At 43.5% G+C, this 13,193-nt stretch overlaps 1 protein-coding gene across 3 annotated transcripts in view; it reads right to left on the reverse strand.

The window, feature by feature from the left end:
• Positions 1 to 12,687, reverse strand: part of BBS4 (Bardet-Biedl syndrome 4) — a 47,271-nt gene extending 34,584 nt beyond the window's left edge. For all 3 annotated transcript variants that reach the window (XM_030456819.1, XM_030456820.1, XM_030456818.1), the window contains exons 1-2: positions 12,643 to 12,687; positions 11,395 to 11,446 (exon numbers count right to left, since the gene is read on the reverse strand). In XM_030456819.1, the coding sequence (XP_030312679.1) occupies positions 11,395 to 11,446; positions 12,643 to 12,666 (76 nt within the window). In that variant the 5' untranslated portion in view covers positions 12,667 to 12,687. The remainder of the gene's footprint in view (positions 1 to 11,394; positions 11,447 to 12,642) is intronic.
• Between the last annotated feature and the right edge of the window lie 506 nt (positions 12,688 to 13,193).

Here is a 13,193-nt window from a genome sequence, read left to right on the forward strand (position 1 = left end):
CATTAGCAGCAAAAGAAGGGGCAGGGAAAATATCCATTCTTTACTGGACACGAGTGGGAATATAGTTGTTAAAGATGAAGAAAAGGCTGAGGTATTTAACACCTTCTTTACCTCAGTTTTCAGCGGAAAGACAGGTTACCCTGAAGACGGATGGCTTCTGGAGCTCATAGAAAGTGACATGGATCTAAACAGCCCCCCTGTAATCCTGAAGGACACAGTCTGTGACCTACTGCGATGCTTGGATCCCCACAAGTCTATGGGACCAGATGGGATCCACCCAAGGGTAATGAAGGAGCTGGCAGAAGAGCTCGCCAAGCCTCTCGCTATCATCTACCAACAGTCCTGGCTCACTGGGGACATCCCAGATGATTGGAAATTGGCGAATGTCACGCCAATCCACAAAAAGGGCCGGAAAGAGGACCCAGGAAACTACAGGCCCGTCAGCCTGACCTCAGTGCCTGGCAGGGTCATGGAACAGATCATCCTCAGTGCAATCACACAGCACCTGCAGGATGGGCAAGGGATCAGACCCAGCCAGCACGGTTTTAGGAAGGGCAGGTCATGCCTGACCAACCTGATCTCCTTTTATGATCAGGTGACCCGACTGGTGGATGAGGGGAGGGCTGTGGATGTGGTCTACCTAGACTTCAGCAAAGCCTTTGACACCGTCTCCCACAGCATCCTCCTGAAAAAACTGTCAGCCCGCAGCTTGGACAGGAGCACCCTGTGCTGGGTTAGGAACTGGCTGGAGGGCCGGGCCCAGAGAGTGGTGCTGAACGGGGCTGCATCCAGTTGGCGGCCGGTCACTAGTGGTGTCCCCCAGGGATCAGTGTTGGGCCCAGTTCTGTTCAACATCTTCATTGATGATTTAGATGAGGGGATTGAGTCCATCATCAGCAAATTCGCAGACGACACTAAGCTGGGGGGGAGTGTTGATCAACTAGAAGGCAGGAGGGCTCTGCAGAGGGACCTGGACAGACTGGAGAGTTGGGCTGATTCCAACGGGATGAGGTTTAACACGGCCAAGTGCCGGGTCCTGCACTTTGGCCACAACGCCATGCAGCGCTACAGGCTGGGGACAGAGTGGCTGGAGAGCAGCCAGGCAGAAAAGGACCTGGGAGTCTGGATCGACAAGAAGCTGAACATGAGCCAGCAGTGTGCCCAGGTGGCCAAGAAGGCCAATGGCATCCTGGCCTGTATCCGGAACAGCATTGCCAGCAGGTCCAAGGAAGTGATTCTGCCCCTGTACTCAGCCCTCGTGAGGCCACACCTTGAGTACTGTGTCCAGTTCTGGGCCCCCCAGTTCAGGAAGGATATCGAGGTTCTGGAGCAGGTCCAAAGAAGGGCAACCAGGCTGGTGAAGGGACTCGAGCATAGACCCTATGAGGAGAGGCTGAGAGAACTGGGGTTGTTCAGCCTAAAGAAGAGGCGGCTCAGGGGAGACCTCATCGCTCTCTACAACTACCTGAAAGGAGGGTGTAGCCAGGTGGGGGTTCGGCTCTTTTACCAAACAACTTTCAACAAGACAAGAGGGCATGGACTTAAGTTGTGCCAGGGGAAGTTTAGGTTAGATATTAGAAAGAATTTCTTTACGGAAAGAGTGATCCGTCATTGGAATGGGCTGCCCAGGGGAGTGGTGGATTCTCCGTCCCTGGAGATATTTAAAAAAAGACTGGATGTGGTACTCAGTGCCATGGTCTAGCAACCGCAACGGTGGTTCAAGGGTTGGACTCGATGATCTCTGAGGTCCCTTCCAACCCAGCCAATTCTATGATTCTATGATTCTATGATTCTATGAATAATGGATGAAAAGCATTTTTAAGCCCTAATCTCAATGTCTTCAGATTTAAGAATAATAAGACTGCCTTGACAGTAGTGGAGCATCCTAAAAATTCCCAGCTAGTCTGGTGCAGAGACAGACTGAACAAGAAATCCTCCTCCTTACCCAGATATTCGCAGGCTTTTGTTAAGAATGTAGCTTTGAAAGCTACATTACAGCTTTGAAAGGAAACTAACACAGGAACATTGATCTTCCTACACCTGGATACATCCTTCCAGTTTGACAATTGAATACCTGATGTATTCAAAACTCAGTGATGATGAAAAATAACTCCAAAAGTCACCACCCAGAGGAGGCTGTACCTGCTGTATTTCACCCATTGGGTGTGAGTACACACAAATATATGTGAGAATAGAAGTGTCTGTGTACACAACTAATCAATCGTGTAAAACTGATATAAACATCAGAAAACAGAAGATAACCCTTTGCTGTCACCATTCTCTCTGTTCAATCCCCTTCCCTCTGTCTTTCCTTTTGCAAATTGCTGCTGAAACACCCTTAAACCAAACACTAAACCTGTATGGTTCCTCGCTATTTACAGTCAGCTGGGGTTAATAAAACTCATCATAGACAGCTCTGGTGCTGGCAAGAAAACCATAATTCATAGCTGTGATCTTCCTATTGTGTATTAATAGCTTCACAATACACAGAGAAAACGGAGAGGAGGCTGAAAAACAGCAGCAGGTTTCAACAAAAAAAGCAACATTTCTGACTCTACATCTCCCCCTACAGGAGAATTAGCCAAAGCTACATAAAGAGCCAAAAATTCTATCTTAAAGCTGTAGACACCAGGGAGAAGACAAAAGAAATTTCTGGTGTTAGTTTACACTGCATAAATCTTAAAGATTTGCCAGTTCAGTCTTCAGTGGTTTTCCATATTTAAATCATTTATAATTATGAGTTACTCCAAATAAAAATGTATTTATTTACAAGACAAACAACTACACTGATAATTCAATATAAAGGTCTCCTAGTAGGCGCTGCTCATGTTTAACCTTAAGGTAAAGTGGGAAGATCTGTAAATAAATACACACTTGTGGCTACTTCAGACTTCCCAGTGCCACAGCAACGCTCCCAGTGGCAGAACCAGCCTGTTACTGGGAAATCTCTGTTAGCAGCACCAGGCTGGTGAGGTAGCACTCTGTTGTAGTCCTGATAAGAGAAGAGAAAATTACATATATTAGCACAGATTATCCTAACCATTACTACACACAAAATTAGATTCAAGCCTAATATTGCCTGATTTGAGTCTAAAATGTGATAAAACAAATAATACTGGGGTGAAATTATAAACAAATTAATACTGCACAAAGGAAACTGAAAAAGTATAATCTGTATTTGCTTAAAAAAAAATCAAAACTGAAAGTCTTTCCTCTACACAAGCCAATTTTGACTGCTGAGCTCTGAAGAGAAGAAAAACAAGGATCTGAAACAGCTTTTGCTATTTTTGCTTTTAAATGTGAGCTTGTCTAGAAAAAAAAATGGGCAGATTTGCATAACAGCTCTCAAATCCTTAAGAAGGTAGAGTCTATGCCTGGAGATATTAAAGGATCCAACCCTTGGCATCGCTTCTCAACTGTTATCTGCTGCTTTTAAACCACCTTTTTCCTTCTTGATGCCCTGTGCTCCTGTAGGCAAGAAGGAGACGGAGCTCTGGGTGTCTGTCTGTTTGCCAATGCTGTTCCCACCTCACAGGGCTTCTGAAGGAAGCAGTTTATAAATAGCACAGGAGGTCTGAGAGATTAACTGAGACTACCCACTGTCTCCTCCCACAGCAAAGCCAGGGATGGAAGACATTTCCCCCCGCAAACGAAGCAACGCTGGCTGCAGGCATATCCCAAAATAACCTGTGTAGCCAGCTTCTCAATAATTCCAGTATCAAGAGCACAGTAGTTTTGGGATTTCCACTCTAATCCTTCCTTTGTCTTAAATTCTTATGTTTTGTCTTTTTCTGTCCATGGCATCAAGTATTTTACATGGAAATTGAAACTAAAATCATTACATGGCATTTGTAGGGAAAAGCTTTCTTTCTAAAAAGCCGAATAAAATTACAGCAGGGAGAGCACCCTGATCCAGCCCTGACAGGCTTTGATATTTCCCACTCAACAGGGAGGAGTACCAAGAATCTGTCCTCATTTCATCCACTGCCAAAGCAGAAGATATCATAGCTGGTCTTGCAAGCAGTTCAACACTTCCTACTGCGAGACCCTATTTTTTGAGTGTGCAAAATTATGCAGACTTGTTGCCTCAGGATGAAGTTTTCCAGGTCGGATCCTCACGACGATAATTATAAAAACGAATCAAGGTCAGACAGTGAATTAAATTGTGGAGAAATATGAGTAAAACAGTGACTAAATCACAAGACTTCTGCAGTGTCTGTTCTGCAGATTAAAACCCCTGCTGCAAGTGGGACAGCTCCTGGAAGGAGTGAGAGAACAGTCTCTTTGATAGGACAACTATAAAACTGCTATCAAGGCAAGAAATCTCACTCTGATCTTGGTCACAAAGCTAGAAAATCCTAAAATCCTCCACAAATCTAGCCACACTTCCCAAAGGCAGCTACTCCATGGCCATCCATATTTTTGTCTGTTCAAACTGGAAGACATGAGACCATGAGAGCTGGAGTGTCCCAGTCACTCCAGCAAGCAGCAGGCTCTGGCCACGGAAGTGTTGCGGCACATGTGTTCAGTAACGCTGAAAAAGCAAGACCTCGAGTACTGGGGAGCCCAAAATGTCTTCTTGACAAGCAAGTATTGTCTCTTAAGAGACCTAACACATAATGCATGGTTTTGGTAGGACATAGAAGAACCTTGGAGCGCCAGGGAATTTGTCTATGGGAACTGATAGCTGAAGATAAACAAGACAACTGGCTGTACACTGAGTAACAGAGATATCTTTATTTTAAAAGCCCTCAGTGAGCTGTTCCATTCTCAGCAAGTCCCATAATTTCTGTGCAACAGATGCCTTTGGAGAGCTGGACTACAGCCAACATGAAGTTTACCACTGAAGATTCGAAGGCACAAATTCAAGTTCCACAGACAACGTAAACTCTGACATTCTTGATGTATCTCCCTTCACTTAAGTCTCTGAAAATTAAGACATCTGAGTAACCTGCCCTGGGCTGTCTTGATGGCAGAGGAATATGCATCCTCGGGTAGCAAGGATCACATCCCAAGACAGGTGGCTGAGAGAGGTCAGAGGAATGGCATCAGATGGGCTTTCCACTGGCTACATACAGAGTACAGGTGATCTGCTCACAGAGACATATCAATTCAAAAAGATGAATCCCAAGCTTCTGGAATTTGTTACTTGCTATTTTTATAAAATTATTTTTGAATTCACAGTCGGAGAGGCCACTTCATTTGTAAGCAGCAAGACAACAGACAAACCTGAAGGCAAATGCTTTAAAATACAAAAGAAACTTGCCCGGCAGCAAGTTTCCAATGAACTTCAAAAATCAAATGCACCCATTTAAATGTGTTCCTAAAGTATATGCTGCAGTTGCACAGTTACATCCTCTAAAACTGGGCTACCAAATTTCACCCTCCTCATCATGCTAATCCACTGCAATATATTTCTTTATTATCAAATTATCAACAGACACTCAGATTACTCTTGTTCAGGCTGAAGGAGAAAATACAGATTTTCCTCTTTACAGACCTGTTTGACAGATGCCAAAAGGTGTAAAGTTAGAACTGAAGCCATGAACCTTCCGATTTTAAAATGAGTGCTAAAATTTTGCTGGGATATCAGTCTTGGCAGAAAAGCACCCCTGTGCTGTGATGCCAGTCAAGGATTCCCTGCTCCTCTCATCACAGATACTAAAGTGCACACACAAGAGGGCAGAGCTGTGCTGGCACATTCAGATTTAAATAGTCCCAGTTCTGGGTGGTGCAGGGATTACAGGGCTGTTATTTTGGGGAGAAGAGGGTGAAATGAAGTATATTATACAATTTAATGACCCAAAACAGAGACTTTCCTTTTTTAAAATCTCAAACTAATTGCTGTATTAGATCCTGAACAAAATACCTACAGTGCTGCTGCCTGCTTATTGCAGAGACATAACAGAGTCTCTTACATAAGACAATAATGTAATTACAACTAATCTATGTTATTTAGCAACCATTTTCTTCCCACAAGGTCTCAGGTTCACATGGACTGAAAAATCTGGGTTGCGCATGTCCAAATGGCCACAAATTGGTAGGTACAGATACAGAGAACTGCATTTGCTCCCCCACACCCCCAACATTTCCACTAACATCTTTTCTTTCTGACACTCTTAAAAGTATTAATTAATTTAACTCAAGGGGGCATCTTTTTATCTCAATTTGTCAGGCTGCTTCACTCTTACAAGTTCAAAGGCAGCTTTGAAGCTGGTTCAAAGAATGGATTTATACTGATTTAAGAAAATATATCAGGAATTCAGAAATTATCAGCTCTGCAAGCACAGAATCTACTCCTCAGGGTACTAAAAAGTGCTTTTCAGAGTGCTCAAGCCATTAAAATACTTGGAGGATCCCTTGAAATACCTGCAGGAGCAGCAGGGATCCCTTCAGTTCATCTGTGAGAGTGGGAGCCACCTGGAGAGAGATGCAGTTTTGCAGGACAGATCATCAGAAGCCACTTACCCACTTCTACATAATCTCAAAGTTATTTATTATCTTACTGTCTCATTTCAAGACTGTTTTTCACCATAAGTACTTCCTAACCAAAGCCAATAGCAGACCAAGTGAGCTTTAATGCACAGGCAATTATTTTTTATTAGAAGTCAGGGACTACATCCATGGCTTCAAGGATAAGCAGTCACATGAAAACACAAAATACTGACCTGGGATTTAGCTGGACAAGAATAACACAAACTTGTTACACAAAACTGAGAATATTTCAAGGTTCAAATAAACAAAAGAAACTACTCTAAGATGCAAAATACCATGTCATCATCTATCCAAAACACAGGTTTCTGTGTGGTACAAGTGTGGTGACTTTGAGCCACAATGAAGAACACCCTCATTACCAAAGAGTTTAAGAAAAGGATAGAAGCACAGCTTGAAAACACACATACCCATTACATACTTCCCTATTCCTATTAAGGAATTTATCTGCAACAGCCAAATCTAATCCAACTTTGCTGTTATTTACCAAGGGACATAGAGCACTTGTGTGTTCATTGCTGAGAAACTCAATTCATCAGCTGTTTTCATCTCAGGTAAGTAACTTAAGTTGCTGAAAGGGAGATGGTAATAAAAGCAGAGGGAACTTCATTGCTTCCCTTTCAAAGATTCAGCACAGCCTCACAAGACATTTTTGCTACTTATGCTCATAATCACACCAGACAGAAGTGGAACCTGCCTTAAAAAGAAAATATTAAGATGAAGACTCACGAGCTTTCAAAGATCCAGACACCTGGTTTATTTTACAGAACTGCTCTGTTGTGAAGCCTTGAGGATGTGTAATGCCCAGTGGGCAGGATGCAGACATAACCACAGACTAGGCCAAAATTTTTCCCATATATCTTGCCCACACCCTTTAGTACTAGCTTTAGGAACACCCTAAGAGGCCCAGTAATATATATGCATTTATACAGTATTTTTCATCTGATGTCTCCTGATCTTTTGTTAACTGAAAATCTGCAGCATCCAAATACCACCATCAAATATTAGAATGATCTTATGGTTGACTAATATAAAGAAACAGAAGTCAAAGTGTTTTTCCAAAGCTCACTGTTAATCCAAGGCAGAATTCCTTGCTTCAAGCCCTAGAAAAAAAAATCTACAAAGCACCCAAAAAATAACCCAGCACCCAGGCCTGAGGAGAACACTTAATCCCTGCTAATCCTTTTACAATTCACAAGGGGGAGATTTTCAGTTTGAAAATTATCTACCTGACCCTTCCTTGGGTAAGCAGAGGAGGCTGGTAACAACTCCCAGTTCTCCTTGGTCACAGTCTAAAGGATTTCTAGCCCAAGTTCTTCCCAGTGACTCACGTGAAATCTCTTTCATTTTGCTTGAGCATGTTCATTATAGTATACATAGGATTCTATCCTGTTATTAAAAAGCCATCACTGCATTTCAGAAAATCTGAGGTTAAATATTTGAGAAGAAATCCAAATGCATTTAAAATTGTTCCCTTAGCCTCTGAACTGTTATTAGACTAACATGATCCCAGAACCTCCTTTCTAAGTATTTTTTCCCCTAATAAAAGGAAATAAATTCAAGATATGTTCCATAAAAAATCAACAGTATAAACTGCTAAAAGTACTTCTCTGGTACAGTAATATAAGTTACTACAAAATTACTTGATTGGCAAAAGGAAAGTGGAAAAATGGGAGGCAGTCTATTTCAATTCAAAACCAGTAAAGCATTTTGGTAAATTTCTGATTAATTTAAAATGCAGAAAGGAGATTAAAACCCCATCTCAGCAGGCTGATATTAACTCTACATCACTTCAAGGAAGAGAGTTACCTTTATTCTACCATAAATTGCTCGGGGACAAAACACCAATACAAGGAGAGATATGGATCGTGATGTAGCAACAAATGGAATTCATTTGCAGAGCAGCTCTCTCCAGAGGGGGTAAAGGACAAAATAATGAATGGTTTTAGCTACTAATGTGTCAGCTGCTGAATAATGGTTGTGCAGCTACAAGGGCTTTGCCTTCTGCTGATTAATTTAGATTGTTAGATGTAGAGATTTCCAACCTGAGAGCTGCATACAGCACCTTTCCCTTACTAGCACCACCATCAGCTCCAGGCCCTTGATATGCTGTGTTGAATGTTCCTCATCTTCCTACTGAGCTGACCTGCCTGGGAGACAGACTCTTCCAAATCCAAACCTTTGGGATGCCAACTGGTCCCCAGATCTGTTTCAGGGATGTTAACATGAAATGCTGCTGAGTAGGAAAGGGAATTCCTCCTTGGCAGCCAGGAACAAGCAGCCCTTGATCAAACAGCAGGTGGGATCTGGAGATGCAGTCCCACCAGGAAAGCTGCAACTCCCACAGCTCGTTTCCTGAACAACCAAGAGGACATCAGGCACACTCAGAAGCAGGAAGGCACCTGACAGACAACTTAACAAGCAAGCTGGCAGAGGCATGACAGCTTCTACCCAATGCACCTCCACGGCTTGTCTGTAAGCCTGATGGCCCCATCCTTCTTCCTCAGCTATTCTATTTGCTCATAAATTATGCAGAGTTGATTTAACAGCCCTCAGGCCACCAGGAAGAAGTGCTGGAGTGACAGGCCATCTCTTGGCAGACACAATCTGTTTGATCCCTCTACAGATCTCTTAATCTAGAGAACCACAAGCATAGACTGTCCTATAAAAACAGTGCAAATATCATAGATGGGACTTGCATGATGGGGCAGAGTAAGGAGGGGGTTACTGAGGATGAGATCAGAGTCATGATCTTAAAAGAAAATGATGGAGAGGAATTTCCTCATCAAGGAGTGAATTCCATGGAAGCCATGCTAATTGGTTCAAAGTACAGTCATCCTTGCTCTAAAAGAGCTGGCAGTCAAGATGGAAGTACATTTTGGTTTATTTTTACATGCATACAGACCTGAAACAGCAGCAATCATTTCCTCCCAGCAATGTACAAGAGGCTGAAGCTGAAAAAAAAGGCCAGCAAAACTGTTTAGAGACAAAGTTTTGAGCCTTTAAACAGCAAAGGTATTTATTTTTGGATCCGGGGAACCCCCAGCTCGTGCTGGACAAAGAGTTCCAAGGGTTAAGGGAAAGGGCTAGGATATTTATAAATTAAAAGGGGAGGTTACATCATCCTTACATACATATTCATAACAGGCGGAGTCTGGGCGGAGTTTGTGCAGAGTCATCTTTTTGGGGTTATGTCTCGGGGTCTTTGGGGGTCTTCAGATGAAGAAATGAAGTCTTCCTCAGGGTTGAACTTTTTACCTCTCTTGCTTTCGATGACTTCATCCTCTTGTTATAGAGGATAATTGAACCCTTGCAATTGTCTTCCCCTTATCTACTGGTTATGGCAGCCTCATCCTGTCTTCCATGCAGGTGTTTGCACTCCCCCAGTGTCTCCTACTTATCTCGAGACAGAAGTTAATCATTGTCTCATATTCTTTGTTCATTTCTTTACACAAACCACTTGGCCTGACCCACTCTCCTTACAGGGGTTAATCCTGTCAGGATCTTTTCTCTTTTTCAAAGCCTGACTTGTGCAAGCCACCAACTGCAGGACTACATCAAGAACCACCTCCAGGACACTGACACTGCTCAAGTGCTGGAATTCTCCTACCAAAAACTGGGACCACACAATGTTAGCCTGACCTCCCAAAAAGAAAAGCAAAGTGGCTTTACCAGCTTCCCGGGCCTACATCCAAGACACAGAGCCTCATCTTTAGGCAGAAACTGTAAAGTAGCACCCAGATGCCAAAGAAGCTCCTTTGTTAATGCCAGCATTACCACCAAGGCAGTCACCATCACAAGGAATTTAGTAACACAGATGATATCCTCTACGAGCACACTCTGACAGCCACATCACACATTCAGGGCAGAAAAAGGTGGAAAATCAGCTTCCCTGAATTGAAAGGGAAAAACAGGACTGTTTCTGATCTGTGACTATAGTGGGGTTACAGCTACACTTCAGAGTTCACTCTTTGTCATAATCTTAATTGATGGGGCTCTCTGGACACCTGAGAAAGAAAAATCCACACAAAAAACCTCTCCAAGTCTCATGCTAGGCAGGTGCAACAGTCCCTACAGAGAAGAGATACACACTAGAAACACAAGCACAGCTCCGTGCCACAGAAAAGGAAACATTTGCTGAGTGGAATTGGGACCAGTCAAGTCACAAGAGTGAGAGAGGGAGGAAAAGGAGAGGCTGCAGCATCAATAGTGCTGCAGAATCCATCAGACCCCTTGCAAAACATCAAGCTTTAGTCAAACATTCTGAATCAATAACTGAAATTGCTCCTGTTCCAGTGCAGACTCACCCAACATCTTAGAATGACACAATTGAGTTAATTAACACTCACTTTATGAAAACAAAACAAAAAAGTTAACTACATCTAAAACCAGTCACAACCTGTCTAGTTCCAATTCACTTGCAAATCCCTGTAACTTCAAAACTTAGGAAATCTGACATGAAGACTCAAAGACACAACATTACTTTCCCAAGATCATTTCTCCAGCAAAGCGTTACTCCGAAGAACCTAAAGCAATCAAACCTTTCTTATTATTTAGAAAGATAAGTGAGTACCAAACTCATTAGCAGCCCAATGAGTATGTGCACAACAAAATCAACACTACCTTAGGTTATAAGCAAACGTGATGCTGGCTGTAGGTGTAATACCAGCCAGCAACAGCCCTGAGCCAGTGATTACACAGACTACAGAAAACAGCACTTGCCAAAGTACTTCAGAAGCTTATTTCACTACTGTCACCTAAGAACCAAACTATGAAGCTTCACTCCAATAAGTCTCATCCTTTTCCAGTGCACATTTATTTCTGACTGGACAGCTGCACACACTGTAAAGAGATGTAAAAAACAACCAGCCAAAAAACCCACAACTGTATCTTCAAACAAACCTTTCTTGCGATGGAGTCGGGCAGGTTCTGTAGCTGCTGGCAGTGAAGAAACCTGAAAAGACAGAAAAAAGGGAGATTAAGTATATCAAGCAAGGTTTCTGGAAGATCTGTTGTACAAAATAATTAGAAAAAGCAAGTGGCAAATCACAAAAGAGGGCACAGAACCAGTGTCATTGCTGCCAGAGAGACTTCCTCACCATAAGTGGAGAGAAATTTCTCTTTGCCAAGGTAGATAAAATAAACCCACTTCTTTTACAGTCCACTGCTGCTCCCTAGGCTCACTGCCACTTATTAGAATTCTATACAGTGATTGTTACCTTAAAAAAAAAAACAAAACAATACAGAATTTGAGCATTTCAGATGCTAGTTAGAAATCACCCAGGAAAATGCTCAAAGCTTTTCTTATAAAACATTTATAAAGTTAACTAGAGCAAAGTGATTTCAGGGGAACCATTAGATTCAGTCTACCCTGATTCTTTATGATGTTTGGTAATACCCTCTTACTCTGCTCTTTGCTGACTGGAGGTGGGGAGGACCAGAAGAGTGCAAGTACCTGAGATGTAGGAACACCCCAGATGTATGCAGGAAAGCCTTTTATCAGCTTTGTTTCTTATTAATTTCTAATGGTTTGTACATAAAGCATAAAATTGCCAACCCCAAGCACTTGCTCCTCTGCAGCAAGAACCAGCAGAAAGCCTCTCATTCTTTTTAATCCGTAAACCCTGTTTCACCTCTAAGTCCTGTTACTCATCACTGTTAATACTTTCCTGTAGCTTCTCATACTCGCCTCTAACCTGAATAACTTTCTGGCCATCCTTTCATCCAGATCACCTCCAGGTATGCTGCACAACACCCCAGGCCCGATACAGATACCCACAAAGCTCCATTAACGACCACCCTCCCCCAGACACAACAAAAGGACATTTATTAGTTTTTTAAAACCCTCAACTTTTAATCCAATTTTTTTGTTTGTTTATTTATTTATACATGCGAGGACTCTTTCTGCCTTCTTCCAAGACCTTTATTTTCCTAAGGAGCCACTAATGATAACAAATTAGTCGGCGGGACACAGCAACTCCAACTGAAGTTCGAATAAGGCTCAACTTCCGTTTGCAACACCAAGTGGGCAAGGATTACAATTTCACTCTTCAAAGCACGCCACGCCACGCCACGCCGCACTCCCTCCCCCCCCACCCCTCCGCCTCCCTTCAGCCCCACCGCGGCCCCGCGGCCCCCCGGCCCCCTCACCGCTGCGTCCCGCGGCTCCGCCATGTCCGCGGCGGCTGGAAGCAGGGCCCGTTACTATGGTTACCCACCACATCCGGGTTGGTTCCGGCCCTGGCCTGACGGGAAGGTGGCGGTGGCGGCGGGAGGACGTGGGGGGTTACACCTCACCGCCCCGGTCAGCCCTGCCCCCGGCATCCCTTTGTTACCAAAAACACCAAAGTAACTAAGGAAATAATAAAATACACGTTTATTAGGAAGGGTTTATCCCGTTCCTCTACCCTGGAAGAGGAACAAGGCCAGTGGTGAGGAGAAAATCCTCGTGCCCCCTCAGTCAGGCCGTGCCGCCGAGACCCCTATGAGAGCACTCAGGAGGCTGCAGGGATTCACGGGGGTTCCCTTTTCTGCTTTTTTATTTTCTACAGAGGAGGGTGCAGAGCTCCCTGCTGTGGCAGGTGGTGGTGGGGACCATCTTACAAACGGGCACTTGATGTGGGAGTGCTGGAAAGCTGGAGGCGAGGAACATCCATGGATTGCTGCTACAAAATGGGCCTTTAACCATCATTATCCCAAAG

Source organism: Calypte anna, chromosome 10, assembly GCF_003957555.1.
Source record: "Calypte anna isolate BGI_N300 chromosome 10, bCalAnn1_v1.p, whole genome shotgun sequence".
Lineage (NCBI taxonomy): Eukaryota > Metazoa > Chordata > Aves > Apodiformes > Trochilidae > Calypte > Calypte anna.